General features: G+C 43.6%; 1 protein-coding gene across 1 annotated transcript in view; it reads right to left on the bottom strand.

The window, feature by feature from the left end:
• Nucleotides 1-1648: 1648 nt before the first annotated feature.
• PARD3B (par-3 family cell polarity regulator beta) overlaps nucleotides 1649-23581 on the bottom strand; it is a 399588-nt gene continuing 377655 nt past the window's right edge. Inside the window, exon 24 of the mRNA XM_014954145.1 lies at nucleotides 1649-6447. Within this exon, the coding sequence (XP_014809631.1) occupies nucleotides 6093-6447 (355 nt within the window). The 3' untranslated portion in view covers nucleotides 1649-6092. The remainder of the gene's footprint in view (nucleotides 6448-23581) is intronic.

The following is a 23581-nucleotide window of genomic DNA, read 5'->3' as shown; positions in this document are numbered from 1 at the left end:
TGAGCCAGCAGCCTCTGGGGCTTATTAAAAGCCCAGAATGCCTTCTGGGAGGCTGCAGGAGCAGCCCAGCTCCATTTTAATCTTGATAATGGCATTTTGCTTCCCAAAAACCTCCCAAGTTGCCCAGCTGCCATGGTCCTCGCTCCTGAGCTGCTGCTATGCTCTGCCCACAGGCAGTGCTCAACCACTGTCTCGTTGCAGCAGGTCACTGCATTTCTGCTGAGGTGAGTAATCCAGCTCTGAGACCCTCTGGGGAAAGGCACTACACCCCCCGCTGCTTACAGCAGAGTACAGCTCTCTATGAGGATGTAGTCTTGTTCATTAAAATTAATTAACAGTCAAATGGCTCCACAGACTTCTTTACACAGATACAGCAGTGACTGCAGAACAGATTTTAACTCGAGCCCAGGTCCCAGGGAAGTGAGTGCTGCTGTGGGGAAACCATGGAACACCACCACCAAGGCAGAAGAGCACCTTCTGAAACTGTGGTCACTGAGTTTCCACTCAGTTTTCCTAGTTTGTCTTTCGTCACTCTTTGCACAATTTTAGCAGCAGAAGAAACTGAGGTATCAGTGTTCTATTTGTCCGGTTTTTAGCTATGAGTGCAGATTATGACCCAGTAACTTTTAAACTTGGCATCTATGTGAATTATAATTTAATACATGCTAAAATTGACTCAGAGTTGCCCATGAACTCTCTTGGCCATAAATACAAAAATCTGCATTCAAAATGTTTTGGAGTATAGTACACATTAATTTTTACTGAACCATTACTACAATTTCTGCTATATCTTGTGTTGTAAACCTTCTGCACTTTTGTATCTTTCCATTTTGTTCTTTTACTCTTTCCTTTCTCTTTGTAGCAAACCAAAATTTTAATCTCAGGCTACATTCTTCCTTCTCCTTGTTTTAGTAACTTTTCGCTTTAATATTTGCTATTTTGAAAATTACTTCATCTAACATAACGTTCATGCCTGAAATCTCAGCGTGCCCTGCAACCCATAGCTCTGATCCCTCAAAGATTTATGCTTGCGCATAATCTTGAGTATGAAAAGTAGTGTCATCAGCTTCAGTGAAATGACCCACGTACCTCAAGTTAAGTACCTGTGTAAAACTTTCAAGGAGTCCTAAATCTCTGGCAAGATGGTGCTGCAGCTGTCTCGCTGAAATACAGCCTGGGCTGGTTGGACCTGGTACCTGCTACACCGCCGCAGAACAGCTCTGTTGTTATCGACAGCAAGAGGAGAGCTCGATGTCGAGATGAAACTGCCTGGGGAACTTTAGCAACGAACATGCAGCTGCCTAAGCTGAGATCCACCGAGATGGCAAGGGACTTCTTTCTCGCGTCTCCCTTCAGTCAGGGCTATGAAATCAGGACTCTGGCTCTACAACTGAACACAATGCAGATTTGAGAGGGAATCAAGTTAAGCACCATCATGGTTTTATGTTTTTTGTTGGTTTTTTTTTTTATTTATTATACAAGGCAGCGCATGGCTGTTGTGGTTTGTCTTTTTTAAAAAAATTAACCTTACCAATTCTGATCCGGCCTGATCACGCATGATCTTCTATTACCAAATCACATCCAGTGGCGAGGATGACATTGTAGATACAAAGAAGAAAAAGACTCAACATTCAAATACATAATCATATATAGTCTTAAAGCCTTTATTTTAATGCAAAATAAAACAGGTAAAATTTATATAGCCATATGTAACAAAAGATCAAAATCTCTGATGTGGTACTAGAAAAAACCTCTCAAATTGTGTGTTGGATTTCTCCCCCAAAACAATCACACGTGATTTTGAAATCAGTTTCACCTAAACACACAGGTATTGTCAGGATCACAAACACCTCTCTCTCCCCCACAATAACAGAATAGTGTCTTATAAAGCCTTCTCTTCCATGCAGAGACAGCGAATAGCGCTTCTGATTTTGCACGTAAGGCTTAAGACTCTGCAGAACAACTGTGACGGGGAGCACAGGTACAGGGCCTTTTGGAAGTGCAAAAGCAGCCCCTGCTCAAAGCAGAGGGGCAGGATGGGGCCCTGGCAGAGCAGTCGGTAGGATTCACTCACCGCACTAACTCGCTGATAAACCAATCTGTGATGGTTGGGAGGAGGAGGTAGCACAATTCATCTGTAAAAAAATTAGGCAGCATGTGAAGCTATTTCTAGATCAGGAAACTGGAGTGTATTGGAATTCAGGGCTGCATGCACTTTTCCAAGGCAGGAGCCTTTTTTTTTGTTTTGTTTTTTAATGCTTAGTTCCCCCTTTTTTTTTTTTTTCCACAAAGGGCAATTGGTATTTCTTTATTCATTTGAGGGGTGCCTGCAGAGACTTCTGCATCATAATATATCACAGTGGTAACGTCTGCTTGCAGGCCAAGATCATGGCTCACTAGTGGGTGGTCACTCAGAAAATTCACAGGCTCTTTTTCTATCTCTTAATCTTTCAACTGCTGGGCCCGGCTGGCCCCGCGCCAGAGCCAGAAATGCCGGCTGCACGCCACCAGCTCAGGAAATCAAAGCTTCCAGTTCCAGGCAGGAGCAGGCCTCTCTCCCCCTTGTCTTGACTCCTGTTCACACGCACACTGATGGCACGCTGCTCCTGGGGCAAACCCAAGCTCTCCCTTCGCACCCGCTACGTCAGTAACTTTACTGCTGGACTGGCACATTTTGGATGAGGGAGTGCGAGGCAATTACGTGTCAAGAGCATTTCAGACTCATAATTTTCCCAAACATATGGACATATGGGGAAAAGAACAACTTGTTACTTAACGGCTCTTTTGGATTTTGCAAGTGTGTATTTTCAACCGTCAGTTGTAGCACCTCGTGAATTCTGCACGGTACATATTTTTCCACAATATGGTGCTAAAATCATACATTTTACACTGCAGAGAAGCTGACTATATATACTGTAGTTACACATTATACTTTTGAAAATACCGTACCTCTACCAGATATTAAACCAGCAAATAGCAATTTTCTCCCAGAACAATGGCACCAGAGATTGATGAGATGCTCTGTAATACTTTTTAGTCTTCTTCCCCCAGCTAAATCAGACCATTCTTCCCCTTAGTTTCTCACCTGTAGGATGCATCCATATATTATACTTGTAGCACCTTTTTCCCCCTTTTTGTTTTTTTTTTAAGCTCTGTACCAGAAGCATCATTTAATAACCTGTTGGGTAAGATTAACAGCTCAGAAGGTGTTTGTTTGATCTGTCCACCTCAACCGAGGGCAGCCGATGCCGTCAAGGAGAGCTGTTCAGGAGAGAATTCAGGTTATGGAGAGACAATTGTGCAAGTCCTTCAAAGGCTATAAATAACCCAGGAACTGTTTCCATCCAGATTTTATTTGGCCCTGGCTCTTGAAATACTGTAAATAAGTTCTGCTCGCTGTGCTGCGATGCCCTTTGAAGGGTTAGTTGAGAGTGATTTATAAAGGCAGTAGCTTATATTCAGAGCTGTTCTTAATTGTGGCCTGGCTTGATAAAGCCACTGTCACAAACATATTAGTTTCTTTACAGCTGGATCAAATGTATCAGGGGTTCTATTTCAAGAAGGGAAAGGAAAGTATTTTAATTTGTTTTTGCGTTACTTTCAGCGGGCCTTCATAACACCAGCGGCTACCCTGTGGCTGCCAAGTCCTGGCTGAGTATCCGACAGCATCTAAAACTCTCTGAGAGAAGTACAAGGCTGTGTACAGCACGTACACGATAGGCAGAGTTTCCTTAGGGAATGCGCCTTATTTATGGAGGGTGCCGAGAGACATCCAGCTTTACATCCAACCCTCCCTCCAGAGGTTTTTCCCCTCCTACATTACTAGGGAAGAGGGCAGAAAGAAATGGGACAAGAATCAAACAAACTTGCTTCGTAATCGGTTGCATTCCTCTCCCTCTCTCCCTCCCACCAATGCTTCTTCCTGACTGGATTTAGAGCTGTGCCTGCCCCTGCCCCAGGGAGTCCACCCCTACATCTGAATTATGGAGATGTTCCCCCACCACCCCAAAGCTGTCTCCTCTCCCCTGCTTCCCAGCCTGGCTGGTGGGTAGAGATTGGTGTGAATACAAACGCTAGGGCCTGCCGGCCAGCTGGGCTGCTGCAAGTGCTCCCTGTGCCACAGGGTTATGCCAGCCTCTCATCAGCATTAGCAGCACAGAAGAAATGATGACTGAGATTAAACGCTGCTTCTCATGAGGGCCATTACCTGCTGGCAGTGGCCCCTGAAGAGCAGCAATGCATAGAAGCACGCTGCCCTGCGCCTTATGGACCTCTAACGAGCCCTTTTCCCAGGGATATCCAGTAAAGGGACACGTTTGTAGCAGGACAGACCTTCCCGGTGACATTTAATACCTGGGAAGTAACCTATGTGATTTAATCTGTTGCATACCAAAGGTGTCAAAAAGACATCAAAGAAATCCTTGTGCTTAATCCTTGGCCAGGTCACAGTTTCTCCTCAAAGAAGAGACGAGCCCAAAAGGTTTAATAAAGGTCCCAAAAGGCAATAGTTGAGGAATTAAGGACACTTGGAAACTTCACAAAACATATTTCTAGGTGGCAAGACTGTATGGTTTCCCTGTGACAAAATCCTTGAGCCAAATCTCTGAGCACCCACAGCCCTGTTGGGCTGGGTAGCACAGGTCCCTGTGGCCGGGGACATGGATTTCTGACCTCCTCCCAGGCAGGCTGGCGGGCTGCAGAGTAAGTTCAGGCTGCATGGGGCAAAGAGCTGGCAGGAACCCCACCACCCTGTCCCCCCATGGCTCTGCTGCACCGCAGGCCCCCTCTCTCCCACACCTTCTCTCGTCCTATGCACTGCTGCAGGTAAATTGCTACGAAGAGCTATTCTCTCCTCTTCCTCCTGGACTACAGGGTCTTGAAGCCCTCCCTGTTGCTTTCCTTGTCTTTGCCTCACCCCTCGCTGTACACAGCCCCTCTCCCCGCTGGCCTGATGGCCTCTGGCTGCAGGACCTCATGTTTGGCACTTGGCACCTGCCTGGTGCTGCCTAAGGCTGAGCCTCCCTTGGGGGATGGAGGCTGGGACCGCAGGGACAGGTGCCTTCACATGGCAGTGGGACACGCCGCCGGCAGGCACTTTGCTGTAACCCCGGGCAGAGCGGGCTGGAAGGGGCTGCCCTGCCAGAGCCAAGGCAGCACCTGATACAGTAACTTAATATGAGTTATGGGGTCCATGCTCAGCCACGGCTCACAACCAGCTCCACCGAAACCCCGAGAGCGACACTTATCGACAGCAGCTGAGGATCCGATCTCCAGGGTTTACGTTTAACAACTGCACACTGTACAGCTAAGAAATGCTCACAAGCACACACACGCACATCCACAGACACACACTTCTCAGGCGGCTGGCTGCCCCGTCCTCTGCGAGACTGCCCGAGCACACTGGATAAAGCTTCTCGCCTTACTTAAAATGCAGCAGGTGCAATGAGAGGAGAATTTTGCTACACAAACTACAAAAAATGAAGGCTGCAAGAAAAATGCTGCCGCCACCAAAGAGAAAGAGGAAGACAGAGGCCAGATTACAAATCTGGAAATGTAGCATCCTATAAAGCGCAGCGCTGCTGGTCTGAACGTGCCTGGAATGCGCCGCTAACTCCTCAGCAGTCCCTTGTCAACTCACAATCACAGCACTGGATTACACAAGATCCCCAGTCCTGCACGAAGTCTGCACTGCATGCTGTGCTCTCACTTAAAGGCTCCACAACAGCACTCTGAAGTAAACTCTGGTAACACCACTGCCCTTATACAGATGGCTACGTACTGTACAGGTGTAACTGGATTCGGTGAATAGCCCTGAGGTGTATTAAGTGTTGCGCTTCGTTTCCAGCAGCCACTTTTCTATTTTTAAAAGGGATTAAAAAATACTCAACTGGTACCTCACATACTCAAAACACATCGTACCTCACGTGGCTTTAGTTCGCCTGTTAGAAAGCACCTACGCTGAGCCCAGCTCAGTAAGAATGACTCCAGGTCTCGTGTGCCATTCTTACAGGCAGCTACACTTGGGAACAACTCTACAAGGGTGATGTCTGACGGGATTCCTCCCAGGCTTTGCTGGCAAGTTCAGTGCATGGCTATACAGCTGCAGTCATGGGGTTCTTCTGCCTGGGATCCTGCTGCCGGTACTGATATTGATCTGGACTGGTCCCACGGTGTCGGACAATTTCATTATAAAGTGGTGCTCGGTGGGACTGAGGAGGGGAAGGTGGCACGTCCTGCCGGAGGGGTCCTTTATGCTGGTTTGCGACGGGCTGGGCTGGGTAGTACTGGGGGTACCTCAATTCCGCCACTCTTGTGTCCGGCGCACGGATGTAGTTCCCCTTAGATGGGTGGATAACAGGCTGTCCTCCTTGGTAGTAGGGAAGATCTCTCTCTTTGTATATTACCCGTGGCCCTGTTAAATATTCCAGTGGCTCTGCAGGTCCACGCCTGAGGAGAAAAAACATAATAAAGCACATAAAAAGGCAGTCTACTAGCTCAGTGACACATTATTGTACTCACAGTCCATGTTTACTTTGGGAAAGGAAATGCCACCTCAAGCATGACAGATCCAGATGAATCAAAAGAACTTCTGAAGGATAACAAGCCTCCCACCTGCACGCTACAAAACTCCGTAACACCCAGGATGCTGGAGGAAGGGTCCAGCGCACATCACAGCCCTTTTACAATGGGGGAGCACTGGAGCCCTTCAACTCCCAAAGTCAGCCTCCTGTGATCCGTTTGCCATAATGGAAACAAAGCTCCTTTAAACAATGCATGTTTGAATGAATCTTATCTAGCCTGAGGATAAACAGATGAGTTGGGTCTGCAACTCTGCAAATCCCATAAGCTTTACATGCACAAATATTCACGCTTTCCAAGCCATTTCCCACTATTTTTTCTCCTAACATGTCAGACTCTTAAAACTTTCCAAACACCGTAGCTGGAAAAACTGGAACTCCTGGAAGAAACACTAGGGATGTCAGGCTACAATACCTGTGTTTAATGGGAGAGCTGCCAATGGGTTTTCAAAAAAAACTGCTGTGATCTAGAAGGTCTGATATTACAACAGCCCTGTAACTTGTCTGAATCAGTATGGATCTGACAAGCTCTAGTTCACGTGAAAAGCAACATGTGAACATGTCATCCCTGAGGATGTGCCATGAAGCCCCCTCTCTGTAGCTTTCTGCATCTTAATTCCATGATTTGCACTAATGAAGCATTGATATTTTTCCCTAGTGCAGCTTAACTTGTGATACTTTTGAAATGGCAAAAATAATTGTTCTCACAGACATGTCACCAGAGCATCCCCAAAAGTTCAACTCAATTAGGAGTTTTTGCCAGTCTGATTGCAAATGTCTTTGCACTTTGGGCAGAACCTCCCATTGACTGCAGAGGAAGCTTCTCTCTGAGTGAGAGCTGAAGGAAGACATCAGGGTTTTGACCCAAAACAGGGGCTGAAAGTATAAATCAATTACACCTGTTCTGTGGCTTTGGGACCGAACTCATCAACTGTTTAAATATTCTTTGCATAGATTTATTAAAAAAGTCATCATTCTGGTACAGCAGATCAGTGTTCACAATTCATCAATGCCTCCCTTTTGTTCACACAGAGATTTTACAAGCATGCTCCCCCTTTCTTAATCTGGGCTCCCAGATTCCACTGGAACTCGTTTTGCACGAAGTAAAACAAAACATGTGGTTTTCTGCTGCACTCGTTTAAGCCCATGGGGTAAATCATGGACATAGGCAATGAACAAACATTATCTGCCTTGAAATGAACCTACAATTCTCCCCCTGGAATAACTTAGTGCAAATGTTTCCTGTTTAAAATGGAAAGAGCAAAAGGAAGAATTCCAGGCCTTGGACTTTTAGGACCCTATGCTCCCCAGAGACTTTTTGCTTTAAAAACAGAACATTATAAAAGACAGGCTTCCCCCCCCTCCTCCTAGTGAGACAGTCCAGACAAAGTGCTGAAGGGCCTGAAGCCACCCTCTGAGATACTAAAAGGACTCTTAACTGCATGTATTGAGACAACTGCTGTCTCTGCTCACACACCTACGCCTTGCAACAAAGCCTAATTTCCACAGCAGGCCGAAGAGTTTCTCTGTGTATTTCTGCATGAAGGCTTGTTCACTAGTCAGTCCCGTCACACTCAGCCTCTAATTCCTCTGTGTGCAAAAACACACTTCCAATCATAAAAGGCTTCTGCAATGGTAGGAACTGCCTCATGTTAAGCAGCAAAACAAGAGGAACAAATGTCAAGCTTATAGGCATCATCTTTTAATTTAAGGATAATGCTCAAGATCCTGTATATTAGATTTTAGAAGATGTTCTCACTGGGAGCTAGAATCAACCAAATTCTTGTGGATTACATTAAAAAGGGACTGTGCTTGGAACCTGATCTAGAATTCACTGAAGAGCCAGGTAGCTTTTGGACAGAGCTCTAACTGCAAAATGGAATTACTCTAAAGTAACAGCTTCAAAATGAATTGGTACCACAATAACTGTTGAGAATAGGACTGAGCCACCAGCATCATCTACTGAGCCTTCAGCACACAGCTCATCCAAGTCACACAAGAGATCTGGATGTTGCTGCAAGAGGTAGATGTGTTTTGCCATCCAGCCAGAAGAGCTATTTCCAGGGAAGCTCCAATTCTAGGAGACAATGTGACACTGCTGCCACAGAAGGTGTGACTGTGCAGACAGCAGCACATTCAGGCACTTTTGACCTAGGAGTGTGCAGTGAAAATGACTCAGAGCAATCAAAGCACAAGCATACCAGACCTGAGGCACGTACCCAAGTAGCTTGAGTTTATGCCATCAGGTTGTCATTGCTGTTACCTATGCTACTAAACTAAATCCACCATTGGTTCACTTACAAGTAATACTGTCTCTGGTTGTGTAGACAAACTGCAGAGAGGAACATGTGGGAAGGGCAAAATCTTTCTATAAAAAGTAAAGAAATATCCAAGCTGTTCACTCTTGGCACCAGTTTCCCTTCTCCGAGGGTGAAACACCCATAGGTGATATCATTCTTGAGTGTCTTCCCCAGAGTCAGGGCTTAGCAGCTGGGAGTAGAGGCTGCAGAGAGAGACAAGGCTTGAATCCACTTCACACGGATCCTTTAGGAAAGCCCATGAAGACAGAAGGCATGTGAGGTTTTGTTTTGGAGCCTTGGCAATAACAGAAGCAGCGATCTAACCAATTATTATCAGAACTCTCACATGAGAAAAACCTTGGGAAACCCTGGTAACTGCCCAAAAGGCTGTCCTTGGGCAGCATGATTGGGAGAAATTCCACGAAAGATATCCTCGTGGCTGCACCACACACTCCAGCTGACCTCCCCTGGTGATGCCAGCGGGTGTTACGCATGCAGATACACATGCTACAATGACAACATTTTTCTTCCATTTTATGGCAAGCACTGCATGTTGAAGCTGAATTATTTCCTAAGGATTCATTCTTCCCCACCTACCAGGCATGCCCAGTGAAGCCTGCTCTTACGGAGCCGCTCACAGTGCACACCACCAGCCTGGGGAGTCTCCATGAACCTCTGACATGAACCCGTATCTGACAAGTCTAAAAATACAGGAAAAAACAGCCCTTCACTTCCCAAGTGTGTCAAATTAACCATCAGAAAGTCAATCTTTTTAAGGTAGAAGAAACACCTACACATACCAAGCTCTGGCTGTAGAAATGCTGTCACCATTAGGAGTAAGTCTGGGACAGTAGAGGCAGCTCCTGGCAGGAAGAGCAAGACTCCGCTGAAGCAATGCCACTTTCACTTGATAGCTCATGGTGGAAAAGTATATGCTGCTGTTTGTCCTTAAAAGGAATGCCATAACAACCCAAACCAAACACTTTCCACTTGGCAGCCCCTTGTAGATGCTATGCTTGTTTCTGCAACAAGCAAAACAACCCCTGCCTTTTTGCTCAGCAGACATTGCCACCTCTGAGGAGGCCCTAATGAAATTCTTCTCCCCTCCCTCACTGTTTTTGTTGGCTCCTGATGAGTTCAGAGTTCACAGGGCTATATCACACCTCCCAAGTGACCCACGGTTTGGGGGTCAAACCAATAACCTCAAGTGGAAAATCAGTGACCCAGGGGAGTGATCAAAAATCCACAAATTGGGTCAAGCAGGTCCAGCCACTCAAAAGGACCAGGCCAGGAGTGTGCCCTTTGAAAGAACATGCTGAGTAGGAACTACTCTGACTGTCAGCTGTTTTCCAGATTTTTGGCCAGTTGTTTGACCTGGGGGTCCAGTGAAATTAATGGCAGGCAGAAGGTAGGGAAGCTGACACAACATCCTGGGAAGGAACTAATCTCAGAGCTCACAAAGTGTTTTTGCTGATAGTTAGCTCTGCTGACTCCCAGTGGAAGGAAGGATGGCAGAAGCACTAGGTTCAAGAAAGGAGTGAAACTGGTGGGGCGGTGTGGAAATGCAGTCCTTGAAAACAGAATGGGCAAGGTGCCCCTTAAAATGTTCATTTTATTGTAAGGACGCGAAATTTCACCTTCCACTGCTGAGAAATTACAGATCACACAGAGAGGTAGCTGCAAACATGTTTCATAGAGCTGGTTAGCAGCTCTACTGGTTTACCTTCTAAATGATTCACCAAGCAAAAACTTACGGTCCTTTTTGAGCTTTAAGAGCACCAAGTAGCCTTGTCTAAATAAAGATTGCGACTGATGTTCCATTAACAGTACATGTGTTATTTTCTCTATGACAAGTAAAGCCTGAAGTAGTTTGTTTTTCTATCCTTGCTTTATTTACCTTCCAGGCACAAAGAATATAAACCATAATATTTTCTGGCTTTGCTGCAGAATTTTTAAGAGCTTCTGGGTTTATTTAAAACAGAACCAAAAGATTAAAAATACTTAAGAAAGACTTATTTTACCCCAAATATTATTTAGTCATTGAAGTCAAATGGGTATCTGTAGGTCTCAAAAAAACTAACTGCACTTTCTGCTTTCTGCAGTTCCCGTTTTTGTTAAAGCCCCCATTTCAGTAATTCTTCCATTGTGGAGAATCTCACAGGGTAGACTGGCCTAAATATCTATTGCTTCAAAAAACAACCAGAAAAAAAAAAATCATTTCAGGTTTACTGTGTTTCATTGTTAACCCCCATTTGCAGGTCACCTTTAACATCAGCCATGAGACACATGCCTGGGTTATCTGAAAGGAAAGGAAATCAAAATGACGGTCTGGCTGTTCATGCTGTGCCCCATCATGTTGGGGGTTTGTATTTCATCATGACAAAGAGTTTTTCTTGCCTCTGTTCTACGGGCAGAATCACAGAGGTCATCCTCTTAGTACCTGGTAAAAAGCAAGGTAGGGAATGCTCTCTTCTTACATCACTGTCTCCTTCTGGCTGCTGAGGGAGTATTTTGCAAGGGATATAATCTCACATGAAAAACTGCCTCCTTACCTTGTCAGGGACTACTTCTTGAAATAAACTTCAAAGACAGTCACAGACTAAGTGGCAAATGGAAAGCCCACATTTGGTTGCAGTCTCTTTCATGTCTAAGCAAGACATACAGAGACTCTCGGTGATGGCATCAGGCAGCTCGGGCTGTGATTAAAGAACAGGAGAAAGCAACAAGGTCCTATCTATGTCCAAATTCTCACTGAAGAACTCTATTGTATGCATCATGATTGCAGGCTGTTTGTTCTCAGCCAGGAGGATCTACTTTTAAAGAAAGGAGAAGCAGATGTAAGAATTAAATTATGCAAACAAACAATCTTACAGTATCAAGTACATTATACTGTGTCTTTATAAAGCTCATCTCAAGAGACACTAAAAACAACTGACTGAAAAGACCATATAGTCCCTATCTCTCCAGATACAGCATTAAAGACACTGCAGTGCTGTTTGTAGTCAGTGGCACTAAGAACTTCTGTTGCTCAATATTCAATGTGCATGTAACTTTAAAAAAAAAATAAAATTTTAAATGACTGCATGTTTCAAAAAAATCACTGTACAACTCTGAGCTTCATTAAAGTCTGTCTCTGTATCTTAATAGGTGAGATACTCCTATAACAAATATTCTTTGCTGTTTCAGACCAATACTTTCTACAGCCGATGACGGGGTTTGCATTTAAAAACCCACAGGAAATCAAATCTGGTATCTTAGCGCCAGGAAGAATCTGCAGCACAAGGAAGTGCTCAGTGACTGCTGTCTGTGAGGAGGTTTGTACCTCTCAGAAGGCGGCAGATGTCTAGCAATGTCACACTAACCTCAAACACACCACACACAGATTATTTATGGGCTGAGCTGGTGGAGGTGCTTTCTTCTCCTCTTCTTTTATCAACAATGCAAGGCTAAAAAATCAGATAACGTAAACGAATACAATCCCTGACTCTCATGTAGCACATGCCATGTGGAGAGAGCTGTTTTTAGTTTGAGGACTGTGTTTGGAATTCCTTCAGTGTCAGGTTTCCAGTTACCAGACCCACATCCCTGGGCCAGGCACGACTGCGGTTGGACTGGATTAGCAGAACACTCTGCAATGTATATTACATAGCTTTGACTTCTATAGGCTTTGAAGACCCATAAAAATAATGAACATGACTGCCTTACCGGGGGGAAAAAAAGAGCAGAAAAATTTCTCTCCTCCATTTTTTAGAGAATTCATATTTATTTTGAACTTGGAGAAGGAGGGATCCATACAAATTTGTTTGAAATTCAACAAGAATACGTTTCAGATGCAATGCAGGCAGGCCTGATTCTCTTCCCTTGCACGCAGTTTTGCAAAGTTTAACAGGGGCCTTGGACTAGCCCGAACATAAGAGCTTATATGCATAGTTCTCTCTCTTCAGTATTACGGCTTGGAATACTTAGAAACAAACAGCAAAAGCACCACAATCCTGGAGGTAAGTGCACAGACATCTTTCTATTACTCTAGTTGAAGTCTAGCCTTAAAGCAGCGGGAGAACAAATTCCTTTATTATTTGCAGAGGGCCACATTTTGAAAGATGTTGGGCCCCAGCAGCTCTGTGGGCAGTTTTTCACAATTGGAGACATTAATCTGTCCCACTTGTTTTTACATCCAGGACCAAGCATAAAGTTTAGTCAGATACTAGTTTTCCACGCAGATAAGCAGACTGCAGAAACAACTGTAAGACAGGAAAACAGTAGTCTGATAGGCTTCAAACTTTACTGTAAGATTATATAAGTTTTCTTATGACAGCATGAACAGTATTTTTCACGCAAGCAAATTGATTGTTCTCAATCCCTAACAGAGCAAACTATGTCACAGACTGGTTAACATCAGAATTTAGAGTGCCATTTAATTAAACCCTCTCTCATCGGCAATAAAGCCATAAAACATTGTGTTGCTCCTTTGCTCCAGCATTAGTTTATTTTCCACAGAAAATCTCAGACCAGCTTTTGATAATCCCATCCTACAGGCAAAGCTCCCCTTTTTTTCCTTTCCTAAATCCAACCTACAAATATAGGAACTGTGATAATCAGGATTAAAACCCTCAAATCAACAGCAACAAAACCCCAAATATGCTAGCCGGCGCTCTATAAACGTCCAATAAGTATTCAAAACAACCAGTCCAATAATCCTTCCTACTCAATTCCACACTTGTTTTGTTCATATGCTCTCAGGCATGACACATCTCTTCTACCAGGAGGTATAAAATAAAGTAGCACCTATTGAACAAGACATCGCTATTCTGTGATCTCTTCAAGCTTAAAGGGATCTTAAGTAGATTGGTACTTTAAGTAGCGAGTCATTACAACATGTGTCATTTCATATGTTACTCATTATTCAACACAACATAATACCGTGTGAGTCATTAACCTCTTGGCATTGGTAACCTACTCTCAATGCTAAGCAGTCATGCTTGTTGCTCAGGAACCCCCATGCTCTGTCGGATGAGACCTGGATGAGGTTTTAAGGTCCCTTTGGTCTTTTGTTTTGCAGATCAGCAGGGGCCGAAAGCTCTTCCCATAGACTAAAAGAGTTCTTGGCCTATCGGTCTGTTGCGTCACATTTCTGAGACCATTCTGGCCAAATCACATTGGAGGGGAGAAAACTTCTTTTAAAGGACCTACGCAGCTTAAGCCAGCAAGAGAAGCAAATGTTTAGATTTCTCAGCTGAAATCTGCATTTCAATGCAGACCCAAACTAATACAAAGAATTACTGAATGCACGCAGAACTGCCACCACTGAGATGAGGTGCTAAAGTGAAATCTCTCTTACAGTAATATTTGTACTGCATTACTGTGCAGGAGCTCCAATGGACGTGGGGACTCTGCTACCCCTGCCACAAGAAGAGCCAGGTACTTCCCTCAAAGCAGGCCAGCAATGAGAAGGGAGAGATACACAGAGAGGCAAGACCCCAACACTGACCCCAGCACAGCAGCAGCACAAAAGCCAGATCTCTTTGCCTCACCCTACCCTGTACTGCTGATCTTTGGTTTTTTAGAGGCTCTTGGGGTAGAAACTAAAGGTCCTGTGCTGGCTCAGGAGACTGTAATTTTATTTAAAGGAAATTCTGTTGCCATAGTCAAAATTCTTCTTCAGAAGGAAATAAACTCAGGCTGCAGGAGAGCTCCTCCCAAGCTAGAAAGCCTCCTCCCTTCGCCTCTCCTTGACAGCGCTACTGCTATCCACGCTCTTTTTGTAAAGTGCTTTCAAAGACACATAAACCCAAATTTTATCCTGTTCTCATTTTTCACGTGAAATGAATTTAAAGTATGGTGATTATTCAGCTGTGCTGTTCAAATGATTTTCAACAAATAACAGAAGTCATTAAAAGAATCTTCCTAGGCAATAACAACCTGGGCCCAGGTCTTTACTATTCAGCTGCTGGGATCTTAACACGCTGTCTGATCTTTAGTGGGCTAGTAAAAACCTGTAAGAAGAGGTTATTAATGTTATTACCAAGCTTTTAGGCTTTTTTTTTTTTTTAAAGCATCTCTCATTTAAATTAAAGCACTCCTTGCAGCTTTTTCTCCCATTGCCATGATGAAGCATGGCTGTCAATTCTGCCTCCAATGGCACAAACTGGGTAGTAAAACCATGCTTCAATAAAAAAGGAAAATGATTTTTGAAACTGATTGTAGCTGGTTATTTTTCCCTCCATTTTGTTTCTTTCTAGGTCCAGACATTCTGTTAAACTCACTGGGATGTGCCATTCCCTTTTTTCTCCCTTTGCAACAAAGACAAAGCTCAAGATCCAGAGGAGAAAGATGGCTCTTTTCGGGGGCAAGGGTGACCTTAAAAACAAGCAGCTCTTATTTCTTTCTTCAGGCAGTATTTCAGTCCCCATTGTTCCCCTAGTGCTCATGTACTGATTTGCTCCTAAACAGCACAAACAGCCTGTAAGTACATCCTCCCCCTCTATATTTTCTTTTGTTAGAACCATTAATTTCTATACAGGCATTAGATTATAGATTTCCTGGCTTGCCGCACTCCATTAACACTCTGGTAACCACCCCTTTTCCAGCCAGCCATTAAACACCACCTTTAATAATTGAGATTTAAAGGCTCAGGGCATGATAAACAGCTGAAGTTATAACTTTACAGCTGGCTCTACAGAAATGTGTAAATCTCCAGATTTGGATAGGCAAATCAGTTAATTAGACTTGCATTAAGTCACAAACTTTGCGGGTGCTCCGACAGCAGACGTCCTGAAGTTGAGCTCTAAATAACAAGGGTCAAACCCCTAAATCCCACTGGGCTGGTAGAGACGGAAACGTCCCACCCGGTGCCCAGAGAGCAGTAGCACTGATTGCAGCTGCTGCGACTTGCAGACGGCCGCGAGCGCCCCGCGACTGCAGCCCCTTCCAGCTGTGTTTATGCTGGCTCCTTCCTTAAGAGCTTCTACAGTTACACGAACATCAGTGCAGCTGCAGCAAGCTCAGCCACTGCCGACTGGACACGCTCTACCTGCTGCCCTCGGTGGAGACAACCCTTGTTTTACCACCCTGCTCTTCCCACCCACCAGCACGCAGGCTGCTCTTCGAAAGCGGGGCGCTGCAAGTCACAGGGGCTGAGCAGGGCTTTCCCCAGCCCCTAGAGGAACTGCTGTGTGGATGGCCCTGCCTCACTGCCAGCTGATGTTCAACGCTGGGGAGATTCAGAGCTGTGGGCCACCGGCCTCTGTAGGGATGTGGGCAGTAAGAGGTTAAGCTTCGGTCGTGAGGCCCAAGTGCCTGTGCTCCATCTCTGCATCAGTTATCTCCCTGTTGCTGCATTTAAAAATACTGTACGTAATTAACTGTTATCAGGTTGTTAAGCAGTGTGCTGAAGTGTGAACTTATCATTCAATTGTTTCCTTTATTTACAAAGTCCCTGCCATTCTCTGAGGCAGCAGCCTGGGACAGGCTGTTGACTTGCTCAGATGAAGAGGGTTTAGGACACCAGATTCTGGCAGCAGAAGCAGATTCTGAAGAGGTGAGACACAGCCGTGAATCTGCACAGTTCTTTAAACACCCCCTCAACATGCCTTGCAGAATAGCTGTGTGTGAATGGAACACACATGGATGCCACCGCTACCAAATGCATCACTCTAACGCTGCTTTGAGACCTGAACCACATAGCGTGGAGGAAATGCACAATACAGCTCCCAGCCCCTGTAACCCAGCCGTACGGGCACAGGTAGAGTTTTTACCCATATATATGGCACTAACTTTAATGCCTATAGATATATACAAGCTATGTGGTCCATTCACAGATGAAGATGACTTAACTGCTGACTTTCATGCACTTCTGCACTCATTCCTTCCCCTTCCCCTTTTCATTTGTTGGACTTTGTTTCTTTAAGAAAAGCAAATCTGGAAGTCAGTGCACATCATCTTAGAGCACACGCTGGAGGTAGAAGGACATGGCAACAGGGTTAGATGCCACATCCCCCACTGTCCTCTCTGCCTCCCTTCACAAGGCCCAGGTTTGGTTTCCAGGAGCCCATGGCTCCCACCACTCTTTTTGCGACATTCCCCTCCTGGCTTGGCTTCTGTTCTCTTTGCTTTCTTCCCCAGCAGCACCAGCCCTAGCAATGTCTGCAAGGAGTCCAAGATACTATGAGACATCATCAGACCTATGTGACTTTCTTCCATGCATTCCTGGTTTGGGGCAGTGCTATGCATCCAGCAGGACTTAGTAGCACGCTCCCTGGGCATGCAGCATCCCTTGCTCTTTGGGAACTGGTGCAATCATCAATATCCCACATCTATATGAACCTCCCCTCAACACTTGTAATAGAGGAGACATGTAGCTTCTAAATAAATGTCTTCTTTGCCATCTGCACACCATGCTGTATGCCAGATGACAAGATAAAATTTGCAACAGCAAAGTTCTTGGAGCACAGCAACCTTCTAGCGAGAGCAAGCACAGCCTGTGGCAACACGGTTGTATCAGCTTAATCATGTACCTAGAACAGAAAACATCAGCATGCTAAAGCTGGAGGAGGGAGCACACAGCAGAAGACAGAAAAAAAATGCTTTAAAGACTCACCAAAACACTATATCCCTCAGCAACGGGAAAGCTATGCCAACAGCTAGGAATTAGTGATACCTTACAGAGGTGACAGCACAGCAGTTGCAAGATAGGGGCAAACCAATATTGAGATAGAGACAGGCTTTGGACAGCACCACCAGTATAGACATTAATTTCTTTTGAACGCATATATACATCATGTGCCAAAGACTATCACGTGCAGTAGAGTCATATGTGCAAGACACGACGCTGTCAGTAGCTTCAGCTTAGATTATGATGAACACCACCACAACCAGAGAAGCAACCCTTCTCCGCCCAGGAGGGCTTCTACGTGCCATCAGTGAGAAAAAGAGAAGTAATAGCACTTCCCGATCTGAACCTGGTAAGAACCTGGCAAAGATTCCAGACAGCATGTCTCAATTTGGCTGAGGGAAAAAAAAATATTAAATAAAAACACCCTCTAACTTGAAACAATCTTTTACATAATGAATCAATCAAACAATTATCTTTGCTCTAGTATGTTCAAATCAAGGGAATCATCATTGAAAATAACAACTAATTTATATAGCTCATTTAAAGGCACAGTAAGCTATGCTGCTGATTCACTAATGAACAATAAAGGTCACTACTACAATATCACTGTAAGTATTTTCAGATTGCGCAGTGTGATAGACTTGAAGTGGCACGTTCATAAAAAAACCATCAGGATACTTTGCAGAGGGAAGTAAAGATGGAAAGAGATCTCTGCTCTGCCTAGATACCAGATGGAGAAGAGGGAATAACTCAACGGGATGAGGAGCTTTGTGCCCCAGACTCATCCGGTCTCAGCCAAAGCCTCTGGATGTCAATGGAATCATTTCAATGAGCTTTGGATTAGGCTCTTGTATAGGAGAATGGTATCTGAAAGGGGAGGAGAGGGCAAGGAGAGAATGACACATCTGTATCCTGGAATGAAGTCAGGAAGTTAAGGCCTGACAGTCTTAGACAGCAAATAAATAGCTAGAGTACTAGATGTGGGTTCCTGAAATGCCTCACTCCACGTGGAAACATTCCTTTTCCATTGTACTCAGAGAAAAGACTGACAAAAACGCGGCTAATTTATTTTTTACGTTTTGAGTGCTCATGATCTAGAGGGGGGTACATTTATGCAACTATTAAGAAACAAGACATTCTACCAGGATGAATTGCACACCTCTGCTACATGGATGTTACATCTATGATTATTAATACCGTGGCAAATAGTGCAATGCAGCAGCATGCTCTAAAAGGCAGCATCACCTCTTTCACTATTACCAGAACCAGATGCTTCAGAGGGAGCTGCAGTTAGTCAGCAATTAGTAGGTTCCATAGACCTTACAACGTAAAAGCAAGCTTCACTCCCCAGAAGCTAACTCAAAACAAAGCAATTATTACTCCAAGTCCAGGTTTGCAGAAAGATGCAGGTTTCAGACACACAAAACATTCAATGGCATGTCTCTACTTCCAGATGTTGATATAAAAAAAATAAAATCTATTATATTTAACCTTGACAGACCTACTATTTGAACCCATAGGAAAAAAGCACAATATAGTAGAGAGCCTGTAATGAGTTGAGAATGATGACTTTTCCAAACTTCAGTGCTACCTCTCTAATGCTGAGTTGGGTTCCTCTCTAACAAAAAATAAATGTACTTCTACTTCCAGTAGCACAATTTTCTTTAAAAGAACTTTGCAACATTTCAAATGTCCCTCTTCTTTTAATTATTAAAAAGTAAAAGGGAGAAATTTTGTATCGTATCAAGCAGCTACAATATAAACTCAAGAAGAACATTGCAGTTTCTACGTCAGAAAAGCACAAATCAGCAATCCTATTCTAAGGATGCAAAATGGTCTCCATATACTAAAGTCCCTTCAAAAACTTATAAAACTTGTGGTATAAACTAGTACAACTGAAAATGAAATGTCTACGGAGGAAAAGACCAGGGTTAAGGGTTCTGTATTGATTTTTTTTTTCCACATTGGGATTAAAGTGATTTCAGCTGGGACCCAGCATTACAGATGTAATTATAATTTCCATTTATATTTTTAGACTGTGTACAAAGAAGTGTAATAACGGGCAGCTGAACATTTTCCATTGTCCATTAAAAATGAAATGTTTCTGATGAAATCTCTGTAAGACCAAGGACCACTGCAGTAATCTCTCAATAACAGAGCTTTCTTCAGATGTTTGGTGACGAGAGAGAAGGGAGAGCCGTCAGACCTTCACACAAAGAAATCAAACCAAAATGACATTAATGTTGTTATTCCCCTCAATAATACTAAAGAAATTCCAAGTTAAGATCAGTAACAAGTCTCTTCAAAGAAAAAGTCAGATTATTCATTAAATAACCTTTCTTGATGTTATTTACAGGATATTTAACAAAAAGCATTGCATTAAGGCAACACTAAGGAGGCATTATTTAAACCACAGAAAGTGCAGGGAGTGAAAAAGTGAAATTTCTCTAAGTACCACTGACTGTCTGCCATCCTTCCCTCATGCTTTACAATGCACGATTAAGTTCAGGTTTCCTGGAGGCCTCTGATAGCTAGGCAAATGATTGCTATTGAAAAGCAAAATGTATTCAAGGTAAAGCAGGTGCTTAAGTGCTCTTATGGATCTGGGCCTAAAAATTCAAGTTGTAAACCCCAACTCAATTTCAACTGACTAATTGAATTCACCTTTTTTTTTTTTTTTTTTTTTTTTAAATTCCCTTTCGTTTCAAACCGATCTGCTCTCGTGGTACAGTCAGCACTGCAGCACAGCCTGTGCCACCGAGCTGCTGCCGCTCGCCGTTCCAGAGGGGGCTGCAGCACACAAGCCACATGGTAAAGAGATCCTTACAGAAAACGCTCAAAACCAGCACCGGTGTATTCAGGCAACCTAAATTCAGCTTGATTCCCTAGTCAGTGAGAAACCCAGATACCTTCAGAGACCCCTACAAAGCTCATTAGAGGACTAACAGAAGTCGAGTCAGCCAGTAAGAAACACTACGCACACCAAAGTTGCACAGCCTTTCTCAGCGTGACTACTAGGTCCCTTCAAGCTTTTAACTGATTTTGGAAATCTTTAATTGCTGAACATATAGTTATAAAGTGTGTTTGTTGTTTGAGGATCTTTGGAAGAAAGAATTACAATGTTAGAACTCCCCTTCTTCTACTTGTTTTGTCCCAGCTATTGTTTCGGGTGATTGATTTCAGTCCAAGAGCATATGACTATTAACTCTTTAAGAAAGTAAAACAGAGGGAAAAACCATGACCATACCATGCTTTTAAAAATACATTCTTTTTATACTGAAGACATCTCGGCTCTCAGTAAACAAATACTCCTTTTCTTTAAAGCATAGCATCTCAGATAGAGCCAAAATTCATAAGAAGAATGCTAAGTGAGGGACCAAAACCTGGTGACACACGGGTATGTACAACAGTACGCTAACACCCAGATCCAAGCAAAAAGCCATTCACATGGATTTTCAACTGTGAAATCCTGCTGAGATTGCTTTTGCTTGCCAGATTTTGTCATGATCTACAACAGACTGCTCTCAAAGTGCTTCCCTTCACCTGGAAAACAAAGGCTATTTTTCTTCTTTAAATGAAGAAAAGTGTCAGCCACTCAATATCCAAGGACCCCTGTTGGCTTGGGGTTTTACTTGATAACCCGGGCTCGGTTTTGTTCACACATTTAAGTGTGTCCCTCTCTCTCCACCCTTGGCTGGAACTGGCTGCAAGTTTCCAAGGTGCTGTCTCAGACTATCTAATGCACAGATCCAATCTCCTTGCTGAATTACACCTGGAGTGGAACAAAAATGGCAGATAATTCACTTTCTATTAAAGTTAACACCCTCCTCCTCTTGTTTCCCATGTATGTTACACAGTGGATGTGTTTGCATGTTCTGCTCTGTTTTTTCATGTTGTAAGTGCATAAGCTGTCAATAATTGTGGAGCGAGAGGACAGTGACTTGAGGAACAGCTTCCAATTTACATGACTCCTTACCTCATCACATCTCAAACATTTAAATGAATCCTGTTGGGCAAGAGGCCTGAAGCAGAGAGGCCCTTAGGCGCCCTCTCCCCCACCATTTTCCCCTCACTGAATGGTTAATCAGAGCAGAATAACTTTTAAAACTAATATTTATTCAAACAGCTGTAGGATCCCATCTGCTCACGTGCAGAACTGAGCACAGAACTAGTGGAGGCCACACTGATACCAGACAAAAGCCAGCAGAAGGTATGAGTTCTGCCAATATTTCTATAGCCAGATTAAATAACATTTGGCAAGCAACAGTTTTCAAGCAAAGACACTACCATTACTGTAAAGACGTGGTTAAGTTTTTAGCACATGCATTACGGTATTTAATGTATTTCCAGAATACAGCTTGCTGAAAGTCTGATGAGTGGCCTATGTACTATTTAACACCTACCACGTTCTTACAAAGTTTGCTGGTGTGCTTCTGACATTCCCATAACACCAGTGGTAAAGATGCTCTATAGCTCATGCAGATTTTCCCAAATAAGCATCAACAACAGAGCAGTATCACTGTGCATCTTGTGCTTTGTTTATGCCATATTTTAAAGAACTGTTCTAGTAGAAAATTTTGTACAGGTGCTAAGTGACAAAATTAGTGCTAATTTACATAACTATTAAATGCTAGAACAATGCAATCTTTTCCGAGCCTGGAGATGAGGGTAAAGATTCTTAAGAAAGCAAGAATTAATTTTCTCTGGCAGGGTACAACAGGAGTTTCAGCTCCATGCTTGCTCTTAAAGCTACTGGTCCATAACTGCTGAACATTTCAACAACCTTGAATTACATTCATTTTTAAGTCCTACTTTTCCTTCACTTATCTGTGCTAAGATGGGATGGGGTGGAGAAGAACAAAGAGAGCAGGCGAAGATATATTCCTTTTTCCAGGATCTCCAGAGTATGGAGAGATTTGGACTGTGAACATTAGTGGGCAGACTTCCCAGGGGAAAAACAAATATCCTAATCAGAGTTTATCGAATTACTACCAGACTGACCCAGACAGCACAGAAATGGAGGAATACGTTCTAATAGTGATCGCATTTCAGTCTAAACCTACTGCTGACTGCAATCGGTAGGAACACATCTACGGATTGCAGTGGTTCTGGATCAGGCTCATACAGGCTTCTACAACATTTCTTGCGGAATAAGGTGTGACTCAACCTGGATCAACATATCCAAAGCATGATTTTCCAAAGTGTCATAGCTGAAGAGCAACATAAAAGCATTAGGTGAATTTATGGGCAAAGAAAGCTGGACAAAAACGTGTGGAATTTAGAATATTCTCTTGATATGTGTTTAAGAGACTTCTGTGCAGAGAAATTAAATACGTCACCTACTTATGAAATGGAAGCCATTTGGCTGCCAATTGAGCTGTGTTGAAACAGCTGCTCTAGCAACTGTTTTTACTATTAAATTCTTCAGTGATTCTCTTAATCCCAAATTAGCCACCTCTTTCCTTTAATCACCAGTTTATATAAAAGCTCTCTCCTCAGAAGGCAGGGTTTCACCAAGGATAACAATCACAAACAACCACAGGTCTGCTTAAAGCACTGCCCTTGTGCTCCTCTATGGCCCGCATCTCCCCCACCCTGTTTCTTATTTCTCGGTGGGTGGCACACTGAGTGCTCACAACTCTGTCCCCTACGTGTTTGTAAAAGAACCCAGAACTGTGAGTTTTTAAGATTTCACAGCCTGTCATTACCTTACAGCATGCAATTAAGACTGTCCACATACAATTCACTTTCCTACTTTATCATCATAACCTCTCTTCCTCTTTCATAAATGTGTACACAAGAATACCTATAACTGACTCACTTGAAATGGCTTGCTATAAGAAGCTTGAAACTGGACATTGTTTCCTTGTTGTTTTTAACAGTTTCCTGTTTTTTTCCTGAACCTGCTTTGCAAAGATTGGATGAAGATAAGGAAACTGGATGGATTATGGAGAACTAACTGCAGTCTGCTTACAGGAACCTAGCTGAGCTGTGATAGAACATACAGGAGGTTCATCCACAACGGCGTCAGAGCTGCAGGAATCTCGCTCAAAAAATCCAATAGCCTTGAAAATCATATGTATTTACACCTG

This window comes from Calidris pugnax, unplaced genomic scaffold (genome assembly GCF_001431845.1).
Source record: "Calidris pugnax isolate Ruff unplaced genomic scaffold, ASM143184v1 scaffold103, whole genome shotgun sequence".
NCBI classification, from domain to species: Eukaryota; Metazoa; Chordata; class Aves; order Charadriiformes; family Scolopacidae; genus Calidris; species Calidris pugnax.
This window is presented reverse-complemented; position numbering and strand designations above follow the sequence as displayed.